At 37.6% G+C, this 26285-nt stretch overlaps 1 protein-coding gene across 10 annotated transcripts in view; it reads right to left on the bottom strand.

Moving 5' to 3' along the window:
• The window catches only part of PPP1R9A (protein phosphatase 1 regulatory subunit 9A), a 279968-nt gene that overhangs the window by 64755 nt on the left and 188928 nt on the right, over positions 1-26285 (bottom strand). For 6 of the 10 annotated variants that reach the window (XM_066238458.1, XM_066238457.1, XM_066238456.1 and 3 more), the window contains exons 6-7: positions 18933-19068; positions 13684-13749 (exon numbers count right to left, since the gene is read on the bottom strand). In XM_066238458.1, coding sequence (XP_066094555.1) covers positions 13684-13749; positions 18933-19068 — 202 coding nt within the window. The remainder of the gene's footprint in view (positions 1-13683; positions 13750-18932; positions 19069-26285) is intronic. The other 4 variants (XM_066238461.1, XM_066238462.1, XM_066238465.1 and 1 more) reach the window with 1 other exon arrangement.

Here is a 26285-nt window from a genome sequence, read left to right as displayed (position 1 = left end):
AGCCAGACCGTTTGCTAATAAGTTTTGTTCTCATAAACGTAACGTCTTAGATGACCTCGCCACTTGAATCTTTTATAAGCAAGTAGGTCATTTCAGAAGTAAAATTTCTCCATCCCTTGAATTTGCTCCTCCTCTTATATTCCCAGATCTGGAGTCTGCATCAGCTGCTACCCCGAGCCAAGAAAACATCAAGGCCTCTGTTCTCACAGAACTGGTTCCCCTCCTACCCTGGTGATCAGAAGTGAACACTCATCTTCTGAGCACACGCTGTGAAGCTGCAGCCTTCTGCCCCCTTGTATTTCTGCTATTTGCCTTCTCTATCACTCAGACCACTTGGCTGTTTCCGTCTGCCTCCTCCCATCAACTTCTTCCAACGGCACGTTCCTTGGGAGTGCCAGGGAGGATGTATTCCCACAGCCCACTGTGGCTAGCACACTGGCCGGCATATAGTAGGTGCTGAAGAAATGTTTGCCGAATAAATTCATACAGTCTTAGACGCATCTGCACAGCGAAGCGCAGCCTAATTTTCCTGTTAATTCTCAGCTTTCAAGTAAGAAGTGTAGTGAAGCACAGCTGGAGAGGGGGCCTCAATGACCCTTTGGGGGATTTTCTCTTGCTGTCAGGCTTAACCATTAGCAGTAATTTTTGCTGTAGCAATGTTTGCTCTGGTAAATTCAGGGAAACTAAATGGTGCTAATCATAAAAATCGCCTAATTACGCAGTTTGTGTTGGAAGTTGGTTAATGGAGTTGAATTTGCTTATGTATATTTTCAGACTCAGTTCTGTGAGTGAAGAGGAGAGAGTTGCTTTTTCTCTGGAGAAGAAAAGACCTCCAACTAACACTTTAATGTTTAAAATTCCTAGATCTGCGCCAATAATCCAGATGGCTTTCAGCAAAGTATCCCCTTCTCTTCAAAGGCCTCTCTTGTTATTTACTGTCAGTTGACTTTTGTGTGTCCTAGTTTTATAACGTTAGGCCACTTTGTATCTTTTAACATCATCTGCTCATGTATACAGCGGGAATAACAGCCCCTTCTTCCCAAGTTTGGTGGGAGTATTTCCAGGATTCATTGATACACGCAAAGTATTCTTCACAGTGTTAATGATTTAGAATATGCTAAATGCGTAGATAGCGTTATGATTCTGGTTATCTCCCCACCCCTAGTGTTCCCAACACAACCACAGAGCAGTACAACAAACAGAGCAGGGGCTTGGGGTTTGGAGAGGCCAAGGCCCCAAAAGAGAAAAAGCAATGTCATAGCTGCATGAAATTGGCCAAGTCCTTTGGCCTGTATCTGTTGTGCTCTCTTCTTCTATCAATATAAAATGGGGCAAAAATACCAGTCTCGTGGGGGTACTGATAGGATCAAATAAAATGTGTAAAACACCCCACAGGATCCCAGGCCCACTTCTCCTCTCAATTAGCAAGTCACTCAAAATGTTCTTGTCAATCTTTGTTCTCAGAATGTTTTCTGATATTTCACTCTATTCTGTCTAGTCATCGAATCAAGAAACATCACAGCCTGACCAGGCAGTGGTGGCGCAGTGGATAGAAGCATCGGACTGGGACATGGAGGACCCAGGTTCGAGACCCCGAGGTCGCCAGCTTGAGTGCAGGCTCATCTGGTTTGAGCAAGGCTCACCAGCTTGAGCCCAAGAACGCTGGCTCAAGCAAGGGGCCACTCGGTCTGGGGTAACCCCCTGGTCAAGGCACATATGAGAAAGCAATCAATGAACAACTAAGGAGCCACAACAAAGAAATGATGCTTCTCATCTCTCTCCCTTCCTGTCTGTCTGTCCCTATCTGTCTCTCTCCCTGTCTCTCTCTGTCTCTGTCACAAAAAATAAAAAAAAGAAAAGAAAAGAAACATCACAAAATCTGCATTTAGGTCTCGGAGGTGGCCTTCCGTGTCCCCTGCCTTCTGGTGCCCAGCTCTTCAGGCCAAGGATAACAGTGCTGACAAACAGGTGTTCTTCCTAAAATTTCTGACTGGATAAAGATTTGCCTATAAAATCTTTCCTAACAACTCAAACTCATCTTTCCCTTCTTAAAATTTTCTAGCAAAAATGGTGGTAGACCATTTATACAGTAGCATTTGATTTTCTAATATTTTAAAGCCTTCTCTTGCACTCCCTGCTTCCTTTTAGAAAACATGCTCCTCAGAGAGCAAGCCTGGATTCCTCGGGATGGCCCGCAGGCTCCACACAACTCCCATGGACCCTTCTTCCAGCGTAACTGCGCTCCTGTGCAGTCTTTTCTCTTCGAACACGGACTGGGCCTAGAGACTGGCTTCTGACAACCAGAATACAACAGAAGTGATGAGACATCACTTCTGAGATCAATTTACAAAAAGACTGCAACTTGCATCTCTTTCATCCTCTTGCTCTTACGAAACAACTTGCTGGGGTGTGCACGGCCCTATGGAGGGCTCACACGGCAAGGAGCGGATGTTTGTGGCCCACCGCCAGCAAGGGCCTGCGGCCTGCCAACAGTTCACATGAGGGAGCTTGGAAGTGGGTCTTCTGTGTTCTGCCAACAGCTGTGAGTGAGCTTGGAAGCGGCTCCCGCCCCAGTTGAGCACTTAGATGACTGCAGCTCTGGCTCACACCTTATTTACAGCCTTGGGAGAGATTGTGAGTCAGAGGCATCCATCTAAACGGACCCACAGATACTGTAATGTGTAAATATTACTTATTTCACATTGCTACGTTTGGGTGGTAATTTGTTAAACAGCAATAGAAAGGGGATATACTAAATACCAAGCAATGGGAAAGTGGCTTTGGAAACGGCAATGATAGAAGGCTAGAAGGCTTTTGCAGGGCGTGTTAAACAAGCCTAAACTGTCTTGCACAGAATGCAAGTGGAAATCTGGAAGGGGTCCCTTGTTGTGTAGTGACAGGAAGCTTAGCAACAGTCTCACCTCTCTAAGGAGAAAGTGGGAAATGTCCCTAGTGAACTAGTGATTCTAAAATTAAGAAATGGATTCCAAACAAAGTTCAAACCCAGGGTATTTCCTGGGAAACATGGTCTAAAAATGAAGCAGAAGGTGTGATGTAAAATCTTTCCTTAAGAATTCTGAGCTTAGAAAACCCAATTTTTTTTTCTATAATGGGCGACATACAAGTCTGCCACCTGCCTTAGAGAGACACTATCTCTATTTTCTAAGGCTGTTCACTAGATGGACCTCATTGAAGAGATAATCTGGAACAAAGACCATCTGTGTCTCTGCTTAAAAGACATGCCTCCAAACAATGTCCACCCTCGTTTCTACATCATCTTGGCTTCTGGTGGATTTTCCCATGAGTATAATATTCCCGTGGCTACACTGATCAGTATGACCAAGAGTGGCTAGCACCAAATCCACTTTGTCTGTCTCACTGCATATAATTACAGTACTATTCAAAGATCTCTAAGCAGCAGACTGAGTCTAACCTGCTGTACTTGGATCAACCATATTCCCCAAGGCTTCCAGACTCTACCGATTACACAAATAACAAAAACCATCAGGGTCTACCTTAGAAGCCCAGGGGCTTTGTCCGTAAGTTTCTTTACTGGCCTTTCCACTTGGCCTGGGGCATTAACTCAGATGCAGCGGGATGTATCAGTGATGGCACACTGGTGTTGGCCCGCAGGAAGGAAGTCCAGGGCTCAGAGCCTCTCTATCATCTATAACAAGTTTGGCCAGCAAGTTGAGGTTGACCTGAACGCCTTCTAGGATTGAAGTGGTGTCATTGATCACATTACCTAAAGTCAGTCAAATTTTGTACCACTTTATCTAATTAAGAGAGTCTGGTTTTAAGAATACTTGTCTGCAGGATGCGTATCAGCTCTCCCCCAGGAAAACAACCCTGAGTAACCAAGAATAGCCTCCTTTCAGAGGGATCTCTGGATTACCTGAGCACTCCATCATCGAAAGATGGTGTTTCTTTCAAAACACAAAAGCCTCTGTGACCACCCGAGGTGCAGCTATGTGAATAGAGTCCAAAGAATCTGACCAATGGCCGCAATTGGCTGCCACAGTTTGCCATCCCAAACTTTAACCTGCCAGTCTGCAATTTTCCAAGTGACTAAACAGTTAGGTCACTGACAATAGCTCAAGAGTCAGTAAAAAAAAAAAGGACTGGCTGGAACTCTAAGAACAACCTTGAGTTCTGCCGATTGATTGAGCAAAGTGACCAAGTCCAATTTGGGGTGTGCGTAGCTGGTGCTGAGGTTGGAAGGCAGGACACAGTACCGGACAGCTTAGCTGAAGCCTCAGGGAACCAAGCCCAGGCATTGAAGGAAACCTCTGCGCACTGAAGCCCCACTGAGCTAGAGGCCTCGTTTCTGGAGGTAGATCAAGTTTCCGAGATGGAAAACTGGACGTATAAAGCTAAGATGTTCCTGGGCCAGGCTGGCAGCTTTCTGAACCTGTCGTTTCCATTGGATGAGCAAGGTTTGTTGGGCCCTCTCAACCTTACTGGTCAGTGAGTTCAAGTTGATCCATTTCAAAGAGAAAATTTAGGTGAGAGAGTCCAAGGCCCTATTGGGTCAGGCATTCAGTTTCAGTTACCACAAGAGCTTGGAAGATTAATAGCTTTCCCACCTTGTGGTGTTTGTTTTTTATTTGTTTCTTGCTGTATCAGACCTGAAGTGTTGCAGTACTGGGAATGCCCCATGTATTTAAATAAGCTGTGATTTCCCCTTCTCTTCCTGGGAGTCTATATATATATTGTTTCTGGATGACCTGGGAGAAAACAGGGAGAGTGATCTATACATGTGTCCTACTATTACTGCTCTACACGTGCAGTCCCTGAATGGGAGGTCTCCACTGGCACTGATGGGAAAGGATGTGCAGGCATAGAGCACATCAGTTCCATTGTACATCTAACAGCGGAAGCTGTAACAGCGTTACCTTGCATTTGCCCAAAGGGTCCCATCTACAAGGTTGTTTTAGCTTCCCTTCACACTGTGAACACTGCCCAAACCATATAAGCTGAACTTAGACATCTTTTCTCACTCTGGGTCTGGGTGCCATGGTGATCTGTGAGATAGTACTTACAGGACCATAGTGTCTGGGTGCCTCCCCTCCCAAAGTTCCCCAGCATACTCAAAGGGTACACAGAGCATTTGGTCTCTCTAGCGGACAAAAATATCTCGGCCTTATCTCTAGTCATCTTCTCCTTAAGGTCAGGGAGGAGAGAAGAAGCATCCAGGGGCATGAAGGCAGAGAGCAGCTCTGTACCAGTAATAAGGTGCAGTCTTTTCCAGTTTTGAGCAGTGTGGTGATTACTCATGTTTTAACCAAACTTCCAATGTCCACCTAAAGCACAATATATATTGAGTCATCATTACTAACACAACCTATTTAGATGTGGGGATTCTGACTCAGAAGCTACAGCCTTAACTCCCACAGCTGGACCTCTGCTATGGAGTACATCTCAATCTGGAGTCCAGTAATAAATCTGGTTCAAACATAAGGCATGGAGCAGTTTTCCAAGGTGATGAGGCTGACTGTCAGAATTTGGGACAGCTTCTCATCCTCCCGAGGGTTATTTTCACCTGCATTATAGACCAGTTAGGACCCAAATTCTCTTCTGTGGTTTCCCACATGGGCTTGTTTCTCTCGAGGAAAGCTCCTTTACAGGACCAATATTCCCTTAGAGCAGCCAAGACCCATGGCAAAAAGCTTTGAGATCTTTTGCTGCCCGAATGGATCTAAAGTTGGCATAATAAACTGCAGGAGGGGTTGAGTTGAAAGGCAGCCAGCTGTTGCTATTTCTCTTTAACTGGCATTATGTGCCTTGTCCCATTATCCCTCCAGCTAACCAGCCAGAGCTCTAAGGTTTTACCAGACTTCAGACCATGGTGATGGTAAATTCCCTCCTTCTGTGCTCAGTGTGGGTGTGCTTCTCTCTAAGTGTTGTCTGAACACGGGCAGAACCTTCCTTTAACCCAGAATGGTTCTTCATACTCAGTGATACAGTCTATCATGGTTTTTGTGCTGACACCTCAAGATGCAACTTCCAAAGAGTGATGAGAAGAGGGCCAGATGATGCCTGCACACATAGATACAATAGGAGGAACCCAGAGCTTGGGTTGCCTGCATTTTTTATAATAGACAATAAGTATTACTGCTCTTGCTCCAGAAGGAAAGACTATCTCTATCTCCCAAGGCTGTGTTCATACGCAAACACTTGAAAAGATAGTCTGGAGGACATTTCTTTTTTTTCCATTGAATTTTATTGGGGTGACACTGGTTCACATAATTATACAGGTTTCAGGTGTCCAATTCTACACTACATCTCTGTAAATCATACTGTGTGTTTATCCCCCCAAGTCAAATTTTTGTCCATCACCATTTATCCCTCCCCTCCCATCCTTCACTTTCTTTCCCCTGGTAACTACCACCCTGTTGTTCTAAAGATTCAGAAATGCTTAAGCCCAGTATAGCATCATTTCTCAATTATTATTTCATAGGAAAAATGTCTAGAAATTCAGCTCATTTTTAAAGTTTCTACAATATTATTCAATTTACCTACTCAAAGACTTTCCAACCACTATCCCTTTCTACATACACTGTTCTGCAGGTAAACTGATCTTTTTATTTCCTGAACACACCCAATATTAAGCTGGTTTCTCAGTTATAGAAAACAAACAAAAAACCTTCTTCTAATCAAATTTGAAACCAAAAATCTCAAATTCATGCTTCTATATTGTATGTCCTTAGCTGTGATGCTTCTTTTCTATTATGGTTATCTGGCCTTTTGACAAGTTGTCTTGGAAGTTATTTAAATTCCTTACCAGATATATTTACTGTTTCCACAGAAAAATAGCAAGCTTCTTGGGAGTATAAACTATATTTTTTCCATGACTCAATAGTCCCAATTCAATTCCTCTTAATAAATGTTATCCACTTATGAAGACATAAATGCTATTGTCTTTAAGTCCATGATAAATATATTCTATCTATATGAGGAGGGAACCAGTGATCCCTATTTTTCCCACTGAGATCCAGAACTGAACAGCCAACAGACCAAAGTAGACCTCTGTAATTCAAATGTCACACTGCAATTTCAAGTTGGCAGCCTTCCTTGAGTTTCATTTTACTTGCCAAAGAAACAATGAAGCACTTATTCTGATGCCAACAGAACTGTGGGAAGAGACTAAGTGATTTGTATTTCCTTGAATTTTAATCTGCAGAAGAGAACTACACTAACCAAAGTGGTACATGTTAACATTATTTTAATAATTATATAATTACACAACTAATTGAGTCTTGGAAAATGGTGTGTTCATATAAAAACTGAAACAATTGCAAAAATGCTAACAGGTCAATTAGAACTGGAAGTTATACAGAATGTATAGTAATCATAAAGTAAAATCAACAAAAATATCATTCACGGTATTTCTATGGATTATCTATCAATTAATAAAAAATATAATCTTAATCTTACAATTTGCTTGGAGGGAGAATAATTCTACTCTTTTCCTCATTATGACTATCTAGTGGTTTCTGGCAGCAATAGCTTTGTGCAAGGTCTCTGCAATACCAGGACTTTTTACACCAGTTTTTCTGGCATCTTTACAGTGGACAACTCCAGCTCTGCCTGCTTCTAACAACCCCTTTCCACAAACTGCCATTATCCTAGACCCTCCACATTGCATACTCTATTTCAGTAGGTCTGAGGCTGGGGGAAGAAATCTGTAATTTTAAAGAAGAATCGTGAGGTAAGAGCAGGAACTAAGTTCTCTTCATTTTATATCTACATTTCTCCTAAATGGAACCAATTGTATATGGCAGATTTTAATTATTTCATTAAATGTTGAGTCAAAGAGTATTATGTAACATAGTGAAAATAATAACAAACATAATAATGAAAATAATAATGAATACAACCACCAGCAATTAACTAACAACCTGCTTCAAGAACAGGAGCAGAATCACTACATTTTCATTATGGTCCTCTGTGTGTGTCTCCTGAATCTATTTCAAACACTTGCCCTGTAGAGTAATTCTGCTCAATTTTATCACTCTTAATTTTCTCTAGTTTTATTATATTTTTATTGTAACTAAACTATGTGTTATTGACTTTTACATGACTTTAAACTTCATATAAATGAAATCATATTGTTTGTATTCTTCTGTGCCTTTTTGTTTTTAATGGTACACTTCTGAGATTTCACCAGTTGTGGATTACTGAAACAATGTCTGAATATTTCTCCACTGTATGAATATACTACAATATATTTACCCATTATCTTGTTGAGAAAGATATCAGTTGTATCCATTTTTTATTATAAGAACAATACTATACATTTCTTGCAGTTTATTTAAGAGTTTAAAGTGTTTAGTAAGAAATATAATTGTTGAGTCAATTTACTAGACAATGGCAAATTGTTTTTCAAAGTGGGTGGGCTGATTTACATTTTTATGTGTAGAGAATCAAAGGTCATTTAACTCCACATTCTCACCAAAACCTACAATAACCCATTTAAATCAATTCAGTAGGTACCAAATATTTTACTTTGGTTTTTAATTTTTGCATCCTCACTTCATTGCTTATATGGTTGGGCGTCTTTTCATATGTTCATTGGTCACTGAAATTTCCTCTCTCATGACATGACTGTTTAAATCAATGGCCCAAACATAGTCTTTTCTTATTGCCTCATAGCACTTTTTATATAATTCTTTCACTTATTTATTTTTTCAAATATTTTCTTCCAGCTTCTGGTTTGTATTTTTGCTTTCATAAAGGTATTTTTTTTTAATAAACAGAAGCTCTTAATTTGAATGTCAATATTCTCAATCCTTTACTGTATGGGTTTCCTTTCTTAAATCACTCATGTAAGAGATCATTTCTTAGATTAAGGTATAAATAAATACATATATTCCTCTATATCATCTTCTATATTTTATAGTTTTGCTTTTTGCTTTTGAGTAGTCAGTCCATCTGGAATAAACTTTTGAATGCTGATCAAGACAGGGTTTGCATTTCCACCATTTTTTCCCTCACTGAGAAGCCTAATATTTATATCTTAACACAGCTAGAGTGTTATCTGTGTCACAAATTAAATTTTCATATATGTGAAAGTCTGTTACTGGGCTCCTTGACCAACACATATCCATTCTTTTGCTTGGGGGTTAAACTGCTATAGTTTAATAAATAAACATCTCTACTTTAAGGCATGCAAAATGTCATGGTGACTTCTGAGGCATTGTTCTTTCAGATATGTTTTTGCAATAGCTTACCAAAATTCTATTTAAAAATTCTTTAGAATTATTTTTGCTTGAATTACATTGAAAGTATAAATGAACTTAGAGAAAATTGACTCAATTAAGCTATTGAGTCTTTCAATCCACAAACAAGTTTTCTTTGTAATTTTACATAAGCTCTCTTTAATATGTTTCAATAAAATTTATTTTTCTCCATGAAGGTCTTGCCTATCTTTTATTAGTCAAGGTCTTGCCTTTTACCAAGGTAACATATAAATTATATTTTCCTTCTGAAACACACTGAAATAGATCTCATATGTTATATTAATTACATATCCAGCAAATTTGCTAAAATATTATTTCTAATGATTTATCTGTAGGTATGTTTAGGGTTTTCTAAATAGAACATCACATCACTAGTGAATAATATGAGTTTCATTTCTTTCTTTCCAATCTATTTCTTATATTTCTTCTTGCCATCCAATACAGTGTCAAATGCAAGTAGTGACATTTTCAAAAAGTAAACCATACTTACATTATTGGCTAAACTCAACTGAGCTATGCTATCCCTTTTATATGTTATTGGATATGATTTTCTAATATTTTGTTGAGGATTTCTTTTGCATTATTCTTGTGAATAGGAGGGGACTATAAGTCTTCTTTCCCATCATTATGTGGTTTTCAGACCAAGGTTATACCTAATTACCTTATACATTTCACACTCTCAGGTTGCATTAGTAACAGAGTTGTACTACTTTCCTTTTCTTTTCTTTTCTTCTTCTGTTTTGGTCTTCTGGAATCAGTTATATGTGACTGGGGATATTTGTTTCAGTTTGAGATAAGTGATAAAATAACTTGGGTCTTGTCTTTCTTTCTCCCTTCCCTTCTCCTTCTTTTTCTTCTGCTGATTGTTACTAATCGCGATTTGTTTGCCTTTGAGTTTTGTTCTTTGAAATTCAAAGCACTTATTTCTTGAAATTTTAACTTTTAGGCTTTCACTGAAGGTGAGTGTCTCAAGAAAGAACATGTTTTTGTTGTTGTTTTTCCCCTTATCTGAAAGGGGGCATACATTCAGGCTGCTCACAATTCTCAGAAGAAATTTTTCTTCCTTCCCACTCAGCATCAGGCTTGACAGTGGCAAATTCCCGCACAGTCCTTGAGGTGGAGGATTATTTTCATTTTATAGAGCAGTGGGGCCCAGGGGGCTCTAGCTCTATGTTGAAATTCTCCATTTGGGGTGAACCCTGAACTTTGTCTACCGTAACTAAAAGCAATACCAATTCCAGCATCATCACAATATATAGAACACTCAGGATAAACATGACACTATGAAAACTAAAAGAAACCAGACATAAAAAAAAGTATGTACTTATGTCATTGAAATGAAATTCTAGAATTGACAAAACTAATCTATGGTGTCAGAAAGCAGATCGAATGGTTGCTTAGGGCTGAGTGACTACAAAGTTCTATAAGGGAACTATTTGAGGTAATTAAATTACTCATATCTAATTGTGGTGGTGGTTATTCTTCAAACTGTTAACCTAACCATATTTTAAATTGGTATATTTTATTGTATATAAATTATTCCTTGTTAATATTTATTTTAATATTAAATGTCAATATATAATGACAAAAATAATCAAGTTATACAATTAAGATATGCACATCTTAGTCTATGTCAATTTTATTCAATAAAATAATTTTTAAAACTACTTTAAGAATTGGAATTTCAGAAATCAAGTCAGAGTTTTTACCACCACCATTATTAGCATCAATTTTAGTTTAAAATAAATAGAGCACTTATCAAGTTCTGATAAACCCACATGATAAGGAAGTTATAGGACTTAGTCCTTGGCCGGGTCACCATTTAGCTTTTATTGCTGATGGAAATGTATTTCTGTGACTGACGTCTATTTCTACGTTAATGCACTGGAGAGACGAGGGCTGTCTGTGTGTTCTTGACAGGCCATTTTGACTACTATTTCTATTGCATGTTTATTCAGTTATGGCTAAAAAAAAAGTCATGACAATGTGAGTCACCAAATTGCCATTTCTAAGGTCCCTAAGGTTTTCAAGGAATGAAAAGGTATATTCATTTTTTTCTGGTTTTATATGCAGACGATTTTAGTGTAGGGTGATCAAGCTAGATAATCTTCTTGAAAATTCCTGGTCTTTCAGAACAACTGAAATGTGGAAAGAAAAGGCCATGGAAAAATACTAAAGTCCAAAGTGCCAAGGACAAGCACAGATAATTCCTTCAGTCCTTTCCCTCCCTCCAATCTCTGGTCTTACGAGCTTCAGCATTCCTTTTATCCCTGTATTCTATGCCATTCTTCCATCACTATCTCAGATGATGTTTCTAACTAAATTTCATTCTCTCATCTTAACATCTTTTGAGTGATTCAATTCAGTTCAATTTCTTGGCTTCCTCTAATTTGCCAAATGCTGTGTTCATCCCCGGACATATTAAAGATCAACCAGCTATTTTAAACCTGTCATTGAAGAAATTACAAGCTAGTGAGGCAAATTTATGGGGAAGTAATAACAGAGAGAGACACACACACGGTGCTAGTGACTCATAAAAAAACAAGGACCCCAGCCCATCCGAGAGAGTCCGGGAAGGTCTGTGGAGGAGACAGGTGAAACCTACCCAGATCCCTGACAGGTGGATAGGAGTCACTGGGCATCCAGGGCAGCCAGGAGTTGTCAGACAATGGCAGTCAAGGGAGAGACACCAGGAGGAGCAAAGCAAGGGGACACCACAGGCCACTGTGGCCACTGGGAAGTAGTCTGCAAGGCCCGTCTCTCACTGTGATTTTAGCCTTTTAGAACTTTACGGTAAAAAATGATACTCAACTTAGTAATGTTTCTAAAGTTGAAAAATACAGTCATTTGTGTTTGTTTCGATGGCATCTGTTTAACCCTGCAAACTCCAGTTCATCGCTGTAATGTAGAATTGTTCTAGCTTGGCTTCTAGGATGTACAAAGTATATACTCTCAGAGGAATTTAATGGCATAGAAGGATTTGATAAAAGTTTATTTGGTATTTTGTATCTGGCTCCTGCATAGATATTACCACAATGTGGAAGTTGAAAGAAAATAACAAGAAAACACAGTCAAGTTACTTGCATTATGATAAAATAAAATAAAGCTACTAGGAAATGACATTGTGAAGCAAAGATTTTTATTCTAACTTTCTATTCCGACTTCTATCTCTGTTGACACTGCTCATCCTCCTGTCTGTGCTCAGTGTTATAATAAAGTTTCTACATACAAAGAATAGTTCTAAAGAGGCCTTTCTTTCAAACAGAGAAGGTGACTCATTTCCTGGGGATAGGTGTGTGTGCGTGCGTGCGTGTGTGTGTGTGTGTGTGTGCACATGAGCATGAACGCACACACAGAGGGACATTACTTAGGTTAAATCAAGCACGATACAGTCTTCAACTGAATATTTTCTAAGTACCTTGTGATTCTGAGTTTCAATGAAAATGACCACTATTGCAGACTTGGGGATTACAAACCAAAGAATAGAATTAAATTTAATAATTTTAAAGATCCAGTCAAATTGGAATCTGTGAACAACTTGTTTAAAAGGTTTTCCATTTCTCCTGTTCTTCAGGCCCTTCTAACCACCAGAAGCCAATCTCTCCTCCCTCCCTTTTTTTAGCTAGAGAGACAAAGAGACAGATAGGAAAGGAGGGAGATGAGAAGCATCAACTTGTACTTTTATCACTTTTAGTTATTCATTGATTGCTTTTCATACCTTCCTTGAGTAAGAGGCTCCAGCTGAGCCACTCACCTCCTACTCAAGCCAGCAACTTTGGGCTCAAGGCAGCAATCCTGGGCTTCAAGCCAGCGACCTTTGAAGCCAATCTCTCTTTTAAATACTCGCTTCCACTTTTAAGCTCCTCTATCTCTAACAAGGGCCAGCTAAAGATAATGAGAGTTATTTTATTTATTGTATAATACCTTTCTTAGACATTTTGGCATGTCTGCCATATAAATCATGCAAACAAGGACTATCATAATGAAGATACATGCATTTAATTTTTTTTGAAAAATTAAGAACTTTGTATCAGAAGATTATTTTCTTTAAAAATAATCATTGGACTTAAGGACAATATAAATCACTGCATACACTGTATCATACCAACATCATACAGCACAGCTGCTAGGTAGCTTTTGTTTCCCTTTAACATGAATTACAAAATATTCAAAGTGTTAGGGGTTAAAAACATCCACGGTTATATATTAGGAAGTGAGTCCAAACTGCAGAACCCACACCTAAAACACTCAGAATAATGTTTCAGAATTAAGTTTTCTTTTTTTCAAGCAGTAATCTCCAAACTATTACTCAACACTCAATACACACAGCCCTAGAGAAGTTCTCAGGAGCATAAAGCTAGTTAGTAAGACATGGAATATTTAATTTCACACACAGAAGAGGAAAGTACAGATAAGCATTATTTCCCACCAGCAAACAAACCTTAAGAAAAGAGTTGTTATTGTTATTGCAGTTGCCAGACACTCCTTGCAGTTCAGCCACAGTGTTCTAAAATGGTTGACAACAAAAATTAAAAGGAGGGTTTTCCCCCACAAAAGAAAATATTAAAAAACAAACAAACAAACAACCTAAGTTCTAGTGCCTGCTATCACATACGCTTTGAGAACTAAAAGAACGGTCCCACTGAATATTATAAACACAGGATAAAGTCAATTCTCATTATTAAAAGGCTGTCTATAATAATTGCAATCTCTTGTTCACACAACACAAGCTGCTCTCAGCCAGGACCTGCAGACAGCACGAGTCAAATGTAGTGTTAGGCGTTAATGCTTTTCACGTAAAAATTCTATTCATCTAAACCTTTGAACACGTATGCAAACTACAGCTTCCATTATATTTTTGCCTCTAATTATTACGTGTTAACACAAGCAATGAAAATGCATATCCATGTAGGTAGCTACTCTAAATAGTACTTAATACTTTAAAAGATCCTAAAAAATTAACTAATATTGTTACAATATAGTTATAATGCTATCAATTTTCAGTAATGGAAACAAATTATAGAAAGATTAAATTATGTTTTAAAAAAGGGGACCGACCCCCTGATCCTGGAATGATGATTAATATTGTTATAAACTACTGACTAAAGAGACTTTGAAATGCTTACTATAAGACTTCAAAATGTAATAAACAGTACATTTTAAAAGGATATGTAAATAGGCAAAAGCAAAATAATCATATAACTTTAAATGTGCATGAAAATAGCTCATTTTAATATGAACAACCATATGTATTTTCTAACTCAAAGAAGTAGTACAGTACCAGTTCACATTTCATTTCCAGTCTGAGCCCACAGCGTTTCACATTGTAAAATGCTCTCTGATCGAAAAATACCAAAAATATATATACAAGACCCACAGTACACAAAACATACCAGAATTACATCATCCCACCACTCGAAGGCTAAAGATTGTCTGGAGTATAACAGGAGATTAAATTTGTTATTAAAAATTAAAATCTAGTTGAAAAATTTACCATACCCCCATTATTTCATGGGATTGTGCTGAGGGGTTTACTCAAATCCTCCATGGTTACCTTTCAGATTGTTTAAGAAATGGAAGGAAGGAAGGAAGGAAGGAAGGAAGGAAGGAAGGGAGGGAGGGAGGGAGGGAGGGAGGGAGGGAGGGAGGGAGGGAGGGAGGAAGGAAGGAAGGAAAATGAAAGGAAGAAAGAAAAGAATACAGATGAACAATAATTCTATTATATCCAGAAATACAATCACTAATCATAGATCTATGTTTAAATATTTCAATTTTTTAGATTTCTCTCTCTCTTCTTTATAGGATCTTTTTTATTCTTAAGTCTTCAGATAGAACCATTTTAACTTTGCTTTTTAAACATTAGAATGTTCAACATTGAGCCTAAAAATATATAAGAATGCAAATTAAAATGGAATTGGTTGTTTACTTATTATAAACTCTTCTAGTTTAAGTACTCGGAGAAAAAAGTCTAGAAAATGCAGAAATTTAAATAGAGTTTGGGTATTATCTATATATATTAAATTCTTTTGAAGTATGATTCATACTTTCCTAAAGCATTAAAACAGATATATCTAAGCGCACACTATACATGATAAAGTATTCTTAATCCTAACTATAGTTCCGATAGAGAACCACTGTACTTTTACAATTTCTGGATATATTTATCACATTGAAATGTTTTCCCTGTAGGCAATTCAAGCAAGCAACTCCCCTCTGTCAATGTGCCAAGTTCCAAGTTAGAATCAACCTTGGAAGATCTGACCAAAACCAGAAGCTATCTATCCTTTAGGAGACAATGCTGACCTAAGTGCTGGCTCTGGAAATTACGTACTTGGATGAACTTAGTTGTTCTGCATTTAATTAGAGGTTTTCCGGGCTGGCCCAGAGAATGTCACAGGGGATACTGTCAAGTAAAAATGATTCTCTCTTAGAAATCACAGAATGATTCTATAAATAAGAAGAATGAGAAACTAAGTGATTGATTACACAATTGAGGATTAACAAAGATGTGAAAATCAGTAACAGCTCAATTACATATAAAATTAACTAAATTATTCATGGACTTTTTACCCACTGGAAAACCAGTATTGATTTGTCTCATTTCCCTTAAGTTTCTTGGACATTTTACTTCTGATTAACAGAGAAAGAGAGTAAGTAAAAAGTAGGGATATAACATTGAAATCTATTTTAAAATATTTGGTAGCATTAGTAAAAAGATGAATTTAAGTCATGTAGATAAAGTGTTCACACAATTCCTCTCTTTTATGCACAGAAAATTCAGTTAGTTTTAGCTGGGCACGTTTGGGTGAGATGTTAAATAAAAGCAAGACAGGGAGAAAGTCAGAGAGGAGCATGAGAGAGAAAAAGAAAGAAAAAGGCTCCCTGACCATTTCAATAAAGTGAAGGTTACCTAGAGTAACATAATAGCAAGCACCTGATTTCTATTTCTACAACTTGCAGACAGAAGAAAAAGTTTAACCTAAAGCTAAACTTTAAAAAAACAATTTGTATACTCAATTATTCTTCTCTTTAAGCCTATCTTCATAGGATACTGAGGGATTAAGTATTTGCCTAGAGTAAAAACATGCTTGAAGAATTCAATTTCCTTATTATTAGAAATACAGAAGAGTCACAGAATCCATCACCTGAAACAAGGATCCTTCACGCAACAGCTCTTGTTACCCAATTATTCCGTGTGTGCCTGAACACAGAACCCCCAGCAGTCCACTCCGTTCACAAATAGCAAGGCGTTGCAGAGTCTAGGCGCTGGAGCCAGGAAGACCCTTTCCTCATTCTAAATCTGACAAGTACTGGCTGTACCGCTAGAGAAAGGTCCAGCGGCTGCAATTCTAGAGAAAAAAAAGACTCTCTTCTGGTGGCAGTCAGGGTTACATGAAATCGTGTGAGAAAGGCACCTTGTAAAGCGCTGAATATTTATTTACCCCCCTTACCCCTGAAAACATCTGCTTAGGTGACGATCAACTCTGCTTTCCTTACAAAACAGGCAAAAAATAAGTAAATAAGTAAATAATCCATATGATATTTTCCTAAGTATAAATGTTGAATAATAATATTCCTTTTGTTACACTTACTCAAATTATTACATTAGATTAGAGAAATATATAGCTTTGGCTGCTTGAGTCAGAAACTTTTGGGATAAATGTGATCAATTCCTCTTAATAACTAAAAGTTTCAAAAATAACTAAAATTTTCACAAAATAACTAAAAATGTTTCCTATTTCCTGGTTAGACCAGATGCTTTATTTCAGAGATTCATGGAATATTAGAAGCTGGAAAGGATTTAGAAACAGCCCAGTGCTGTACTTTGAAGTCGGCACGGAGGCCCAGAGACAGGAAAACTGGGTCTCCAGCTCCTACCACTTGATGTCACCCATACTCCCCGGAACCTCAGATCCCAATTCTCTCTCTAGCAGAGGGGGCAGGTAAAAACCAGTCCTGCAGAGAATAATTCTACAATCCTGAAGCAGGCTTGTAGCCAAAGCAAATCAATATCTCTGTGAAAACACAAAACACCAGCCCAGAATGAAAAACCAGGTAAGAGGAAAGTTCAAATATCTGAGGAAATTGCTTTTTTAGTTTCTAAATTCAAGTAAACATTTTCCTATATAATATCTCAGTATAATGAAAAATACTCACCATTTCAAGCAAACTCTGCAAGTGAAAAGACTAATCAACTAAATAGAATTCTAAGAGACTAATTATTCACATGAAGATGTTCTAATGTATACTCTTTGATCAAAAGTTAACTAATGCATCATTTAAAATTTCCTATGATAATAAATGGGGAGGACATCCTCATTATACTATAAGCACGTGAAAAATTAACATACATTTGGGATAAAACATTCCAGAGTAAAAATACATAAAATACATTTGAATGTCTGTTTATTAATCTTCAGTACATTCTGGCTAGAAACCAAGACGTGTTCTGGACAAAGAATACATTCAGAGGAATAGAGGTTGAACATATGAAGTTGTACTGTCCTACATCAGCCGGGATAAAGAATACGGGGTGTGGCAAAACTAGGTTTACAGTACTGAGTACACGAAACAGTTTATTCTTGTATTAGTATTTATTACCGCGTTTTTCCATATGAACAACTGTAAACCTACTTTTGCCCCATCCTGCATTTATTTTACCTGAATATTTACTATGTTTATAGAGTATGAAACACTACAACTAAATTGTTGGTGGATCTTTTGACATGCCGATATGAAACACATGCATGTTTAAAAGAAAGCATGTTGTCCCATTATATCAATGTACTTTTGGCATTTACATCAGAACTAGACCAGCATCTGCATTACATTATAACACACAAGGGTTCCGGACAGCCGTTTTCACTTGGGGCTTAGCTTCTATTCATTTACTTGATCTTCTACAGAGAACAGGATGCAAAATTATTCCAATATGTATCTACTCTATGGAATATGTGCTGGTGGAAAAGCTTTGTTCTGCATTATGTTAGCACAAATCATACTGAGCAGATCCAAAGAACTTTCTCTTCCTGGAGAAAAAGAAAAGCCTCTAAACACTGGGAAATTTTTAGGACTTTTCTGTGTTTGCACATGTGTGCATTTTCACGTAAAATGTTTACTGACTTTTTTTGAAAAAGCATTACATACGTGGGAGAAAATTTGCTAAAAATTGAAAAAACATAGAACAGAGAAAGAAAATCACCTAATTCAAACAATACAGACACCTGGGCCCTGGCCGGCTGGCTCGGTTGGATAGAGCATCGTCCCAAAGTGCAGAGATTGCAGGCTGGATCCCTGGTCAGGGCACATACAGGAACGGACCAGTGTTCCTGTCCCTCTTACTCTCTCCTTTCCTCTCTCGCTAACATCAATAAATAAAAATAAATTAAAAAAAAAAAAAACAGCTGGTGTTTTTATTCTTTTTTGTTTCAATGAATTTCTTTTAACAGCGTGATAAAAGATGACCTCCTTGATTCCAGTCTTCACACTGTAAACAGAATATCATTTCTTGATTCATACGTGAATAACAAATGCAAGTAATACTTCTTTTCTTGAGGTTGAATGTAGACCCATTCTCCTTTGGGAATCGGCAAAGAAGCTGTCATACTGTTATGAAGTAAAGTGAGTTTTCTACGGTAGGAACCCCGGGAGAAGCAATGGAGGACAAAGGACTTCCGCGTGGGCACCTACCTCGTCGTCATCGGCGTCGTACTGGGCGTAGTGCTGTTCCAGCAGCTCCCGCTGGCGCCTTTCCTGTTCCAGCGTCTGGCTGATCAGCTGGGCAACCTCACTCACTTGTCCTGGTTTTTCTCGCCCAATAACAAATCTGGAGGAAGGTTAAAGAAGGCTACTATAGTTAGACAGTCCAGTAAAAAGGAGTGCTAAGAAAAGTAACCAAGTTTGATGTCACATCAGGGTCCATGAAGCCTCAAAAAAATAATAATAATAACAATATCACCTCTATACTCTAAATGGTAGGCCTGGGTGGCAGAAGAAGTTAGCTGAGCAATTAGAGTGATTTTTGCAGCTGCCCAAAGGAACATAAAGGACCGTAAATAAATTATTACCTTGGGAAAAGACAAAACGGATGTAATTAATTAAACAGTACTTTGCACATTTTTGATGTTCTATAAATGGAAGCAAACTCCTAATTTCCTGTGCCACCAAATTTAAGATTTCCATAATATCCTCTTTATAACACAAAAACTGCTTCAAAACTTTTATTTTGAAATTAAATTTAATGGGGTGACATTGATCAACAGGAGTTCACAGGTTTCAGGTAAGCATCTTATAGCCTTTGAACTGTTAATTGCATTGTGTGCCCATCATACAAAATTCAAATCATTTTCCATCATCATATATTTGTCCCTTTTATTCCCCTCCCTTCCACTGCCTCCCCTAGGTTATTATTTCATTTTTATCTATATCCACGAGTCTCAGTTTTATATCCCACCTATGGTTTATCTACTCTTCTAGTGATAGCTATTTGGGTTAGATTTTAGATATTACAAACAAAGTTACTACAAACATGTGAGTGCAAATGGAATTGATGTCATATGTTTAGTATATGTTTAACTTTTTTTTTTCTTCCTCTTCTTTATCCAAGTGAGAAGAGGGGAGATAAAGAGGCAGACTCCCTTATGAGCCCTGAACGGAATCCACCTGGCAACCCCTGTCTGGGGTCAATGCTCTGCCCATCTGGGGCCATGCTCACAACTGAGTTATTTTAGCACCTGAGGCAGAGGCTCCTAGAAGTCACCCTCAGCATCCAGGGCTGATGTGCTCAAACCAATCGAGCCATGTCTGTGAGAGGAGAAGAGACAGAGAAGAGGGATGGGGAAAAACAGATGGTCACTTCTCCTGTATGCCCTGACTGGGAATTGAACCTGGAACATCCACATGCCATGCCAATGCTCTACCATATGTTTAACTTAAAAAAAATTGCCAAATTGTTTTTCAAAGTGGTGATACCATTTTATATTCATACTAGTAATGTATGAATGTTGAAGTTGCTTTACCTCCTCATCAGCACTTAGTATTATCTTTTAAAACTTCAGCCATTCTACTGGGTATCTAATTGTATTTTATAATGATTTCAATTTCCAATGCCTTGATGACTAATGATTTTAAGTATCTTTTCATGCATTTTTTGACCATTCATATGTCTTCTTCAGTGAAATTTTAAAAATCTTTTACTGATTATTTTTTAAAGAATAGGTTTTCTCTTGACTCCAATGGCAAGAGAAGTGAAGGCAAAAATAAATGAATGGGACTACATCAGAATAAAAAGTTTTTGCTCAGCAAGAGAAACTGATATCAAAATAAACAGCCAACTAAATGGGAAATGATATTTTCAAACAACAGCTCAGATAAGGGCCTAATATCCAAAATTTACAAAGAACTCATAAAACTCAACAACATGGTGGGAATGTAAAGTAGTACAATCATTATGGAAGAAAGTATGGTGGTTCCTCAAAAAACTGAAAATAGAACTACCTTATGACCCAGCAATCCCTCTACTGGGTATATATCCCAAAAACTCAGAAACATTGATACGTAAAGACACATGCAGCCCCATGTTTATTGCAGCATTGTTCACAGTGGCCAGGACATGGAAACAACCAAAAAGCCCATCAATAGATGACTGGATAAAGAAGATGTGGCACATATACACTATGGAATACTACTCAGCCATAAGAAATGATGACATCAGAACATTTACAGCAAAATGGTGGGATCTTGATAACATGATACAAAGCGAAATAAGTAAATCAGAAAAAACCAGGAACTGTATTATTCCATACGTAGGTGGGACATAATAGTGAAACTAAGAGACATTGATAAGAGTGTGGTGGTTACGGGGGGGAGGGGGGAATGGGAGAGGGATAGGGGGTGGGAGGGGCACAAAGAAAACAAGATAGAAGGTGACAGAGGACAATCTGACTTTGGGTGGTGGGTATGCAACATAATTGAACGACAAGATAACCTGGACTTGTTATCTTTGAATATATGTATCCTGATTTATTGATGTCACCCCATTAAAAAAATAAAATTATTAAAAAAAAAAGTGAAAAAAAAAAACCTCAACAACAAACAAACAAACAATCCAATAAAAAAATGGGAAGAGGACATGAACAGACACTTCTCCCAGGAAGAGATACAAATGGCCAACAGATATATGAAAAGATGCTCAGCTTCATTAGTTATTAGAGAAATGCAAATCAAAACTACAATGAGATACCACCTCACCCCTGTTAGATTAGCTATTATCAACAAGACGGGTAATAGCAAATGTTGGAGAGGCTGCGGAGAAAAGGGAACTCTCATCCACTGTTGGTGGGACTGTAAAGTAGTACAACCATTATGGAGGAAAGTATGGTGGTTCCTCAAAAAATTGCAAATAGAACTACCTTATGACCCAGCAATCCCTCTACTGGGTATATACCCCAAAACCTCAGAAACATTGACACGTGAAGACACATGTAGCCCCATGTTCATTGCAGCACTGTTCACAGTGGCCAAGACATGGAAACAACCAAAAAGCCCTTCAATAGAAGACTGGATAAAGAAGATGTGGCACATATACACTATGGAATACTACTCAGCCATAAGAAATGATGACATCAGATCATTTACAGCAAAATGGTGGGATCTTGATAACATTATACGGAGTGAAATAAGTAAATCAGAAAAAAACAAGAACTACATGATTCCATACATTGGTGGAACATAAAAACAAGACTAAGAGACATGGACAAGAGTGTGGTAGTTACCAGGGGTGGGGGGAGGGAGGACATGGGAGGGAGGGAGGGAGAGAGTTAGGGGGAGGGGGAGGGGCACAGAGAACTAGATAGAGGGTGACGGAGGACAATCTGACTTTGGGCGAGGGGTATGCAACATAATTTAATGACAAAATAACCTAGACATGTTTTCTTTGAATATATGTACCCTGATTTATTAATGTCATCCCATTACCATTAATAAAAATTTATTAAAAAAAAAAAAGAATAGGTTTTCTAACTTTTTATTATTTAGTAGGAATAGTCTCATATATTCTGGATAACTATATATCCTCATCTATATCTGTGACAGATATATATATATAAATACATATACAAATACAAATAATATATGTGTATATGCTTGTTTGATTTATTATCTTCTGCCAATCTGTGGTTTACCTCAATTTTCTAGACTGATATTTTTATCTTTCTTTAAATGCATAATAGAGTGAAGTTTAAAGGAGTATAGCCTATAATAAAGTTAACAGAAGAGTAAAGGAAGCAATTAATGCACAAAATGCACATTAATCAAAAATAGCAGCCAAGCTCACAGTAAGTAAATTAGAATTCACATTCATTTAAGCCATAAGTTCTTTAAACACATTTGAGAATTACACTGTCAGATCTTTTAGTTTAATAGTTTTCCATAAGAATGGAGAAGTTTATTTCTCCTGCAAGGCAAGTGTTTAAAGCTAATCTAAACACAGTTCAGGGAGAGAAAAACGTAAGATGTGGTCCACCTGCCAAATAGTTAAAAGTGATTTTAATTGCTGATTTTAGAGATGAATGAAGAAATCTTAATAAATACCTTATGAGAAAATTTAAAGCAGATTATTTTTAAAGAGTAAATTAATAAATTATGTAATTTATAAGTGAAAATTCTAATGTGATGTGCAACTTTCCTCCTATCTTCAAAACATGATCCCTAATTTCAAACCAGAATTATTTATGAATGCTAAAACTAAAATAAATGAATACATATAATCAAAGCTTCAGAGGAAATATGAATATTTCCATATTGCATAAGAAACCAGCATTTTAAATCCTGAAGGCATAGTTACTCAAAATCAGGGTGCCTTTCTTTTTGAATTTACCCCAATTTAACATTATTCACTATTTGCCCAATATTAGTTTGCATTCAAAATCACTTTAGAGTTGATGAAAGAGAGGTGATTTGAACTGTATATAAAATGGACGATTTTTCTCCTGAAATATACTTTTTAAAGTGTTATGTGAAAGCAGTGTTTTTTGACTGCTGGTCAGACCAGTCTGTCAAAAATTTTGTAAAGGTTCACAAATAAGTTAACCATCCTGATGTCATATGAAGATTATAGACCCAATGCTCTTAGTTGAAATCACTTGTGCTCAGGGTGATTTCTGCCTTAGCGGTCCCTGAAATAATTCTCCTGTTTTCACTGGTCCCCAAGTGTAGAAACGTTGAAAACCACTGTGTTCAAGTACACATCTCTTCATTATTGCAGGTATTCTGGGGGGTAATGATAGCACCTAACTGTACACATAAAGTCCTGTGATCCAGTATAATTTATAGTACATATTTGCAATAGTAGAATTTATTCTGATAAGTATGGCCCAGAGGGAAAGCATCAGGAAGTGCAACTATTCTCTATATTTCATTGATTGAAAATTAGTATCTGCTCCATGTGTCTAAAGGAGTAATAAAAGAATAAAATGTGATATATATATATATATATGTCTTAGGACACTATTATTATGATGACGCAACTGATAAAAAGCTCCCATTTGGAAAATTTATAACACTCAAATTACTCTTCTTTATGTTCTCAAATGTTTGGCCCATTTTAAAGCTGTTTTTATAAATATGCCCTATAACAGTATATGTACAATTTAGCACAGATAGAATTCAGTGGAAAACATAAAATTTTAAATAAGGTTACTATTTCAATTATGGATTCATATTCATAGTATGGATCTGCTCTGATAGTATATAGCACAGGGGTTGAACAGGTATGTAAAAGGGAAAAAGGGTTTTCATAGGACAAATACACTGAAACATACACATGACTTGGTAGCTCTGTGAACCTGAATATTAGTGTTTCTAATCCTTCATTTCTGTATTTATAAAATGTTTATAACTTTAACAACTAAATATTACATAATTCATCCAAAAAGCTTAACTAGTTACCTGGCACCTAGAAAGAATTTAATAAATGCTGACTCTTGTTTTTTTTGTGTTTTTTTTTATTTTATATTTTTCTGAAGCTGGAAACCAGGATAGACAGTCAGACAGACTCCCGCATGCGCCCGACTGGGATCCACCCGGCACGCCCACCAGGGGCGACGCTCTGCCCACCAGGGGGCGATGCTCTGTCCCTCTGGGGCGTCGCTCTGCCGCGACCAGAGCCTCTCTAGCGCCTGGGGCAGAGGCCAAGGAGCCATCCCCAGCGCCTGGGCCAACTTTGCTCCAATGGAGCCTTGGCTGCGGGAGGGGAAGAGAGAGACAGAGAGGAAGGGGGGGTGGAGAAGCAAATGGGTGCTTCTCCTATGTGCCCTGGCTGGGAATCAAACCCGGGTCCCCCGCACACCAGGCCAACGCTCTACCGCTGAGCCAACCAGCCAGGGCCTGACTCTTGTTTTTATCTAGATATTTTATTAATATCTAAATAGGGTTCAGTGCATTTAAAAGTACTATCTGTACACACTGTTGCAATGACCTCTTATTTGAATTACATCAGTTTTGAAAACACTAGTTTTTTGTGAGACAACCACAGGAAAAAGATCAACTAGTTGGGCTAGTGTTCTGCACACGCTGGTATCAGTCATGCTCAAAAGATTCAAGTATAGATCACATGATCACATTAATTTTAATTTAAAAAAAATCTTCAACAATATAACAAAAGTCTGCTACTATCAGTCCCTCTAAATATGTGATATTTATGCACAATGATGATGTATATTTTAGACATCATCTCCAACTGAAATGACATACATGAAGTCAAATCACCCTGTTTCTAAACTTCAAGATCCTTTAAGAAAAAATTATTTTTTTCTTGCTACTTTCTAAACATTTTTTTTCTTTTTGGCTTCAATAAGAAATGGTATGATCTTTTTTATTTTTTAGCTATAAAGAATGAGGTAACAGAAACCACACTGTAATGTGGATTTAAGTAAAATCAGGGTTTTTTCTAAAGTTATATACAGTATATATAATGGCAATATTAAAACTAAAATCTCCACTGTATTCATCTTCTTTTTATCATCAGTGAATGTTAACTATTCACATATATAAGATACAAAGAGCTCCACAACCCATGGTCTGAAATCCGTAGCAACTGCTGCTCTTGTCTGTGAGCAAGGGGGCTGTCTTAGGAGTAAACAAACAACCCACAAGGGCTGATTTCCACGAACACGACAACTCCTTCATTGCCCTCCACTAGATATGACACACCATATGCACAGTCACAAAGTCACTTTGACAAAAAGTGAAAATCTCAAGTTCTCCTTGTGTGTAATGGCAACAAACACTCTTATTAAAATGTTGAAAATGAAATCAAAACATTTCAAGATTTAATGCATTTCAAATGGAAACCTCAGATATACCAATTATTTTAAGTAAAAAAAATTTCAACTTCCATATCTAGAAATTACATGCCCAGGTATGAATCCAAAATAAATTGGTCATATCTATAAAAATTCACTTATCATGCATTTAATTTTTGTTTAATATTATATAGCATCTTCCAAACAGGGCAGAGAGATATTTAAGATCCTCAATTAATTTATTTCTTATAGTGTGTAACTATAATTCCTCTAAAATCCTGACCTCCAGCAGTAGTATACGGCTCAATGTCAAAAAGTTGTTAAATACATATCTGGGGATACAAATATTATGACTACATAATGATTGTAAGTAGCAGGTACTTTGCAGAAAACATGTAAAGTTAAATGTGAATGGTGTGGAGAGCAAACATATAATTATAGACATTACTCATATCGAAGCACAAATCTCTATCCTATCACATCACTTTTCATAGTTGCTGTTCTTCAGTATTAGGACAGCTGTCTGGAGTTGAAAAGAATACCTACTGGTAATCCTCACCTTTTTAAGCTTTTTAAAATTTATTTATTCATTTTAGAGAGGAGAGGGAGAGCCAGAGAGAGAGGGGGGGGGAGACAGAGAGAGAGAAGGGGGGGAGGAGCTGGAAGCATCAACTCCCATATGTGCCTTGACCAGGCAAGCCCAGGGTTTCGAACCGGCAACCTCAGCATATCCAGATCGACG

This window comes from Saccopteryx bilineata, chromosome 7 (assembly GCF_036850765.1).
Source record: "Saccopteryx bilineata isolate mSacBil1 chromosome 7, mSacBil1_pri_phased_curated, whole genome shotgun sequence".
Lineage (NCBI taxonomy): Eukaryota > Metazoa > Chordata > Mammalia > Chiroptera > Emballonuridae > Saccopteryx > Saccopteryx bilineata.
This window is presented reverse-complemented; position numbering and strand designations above follow the sequence as displayed.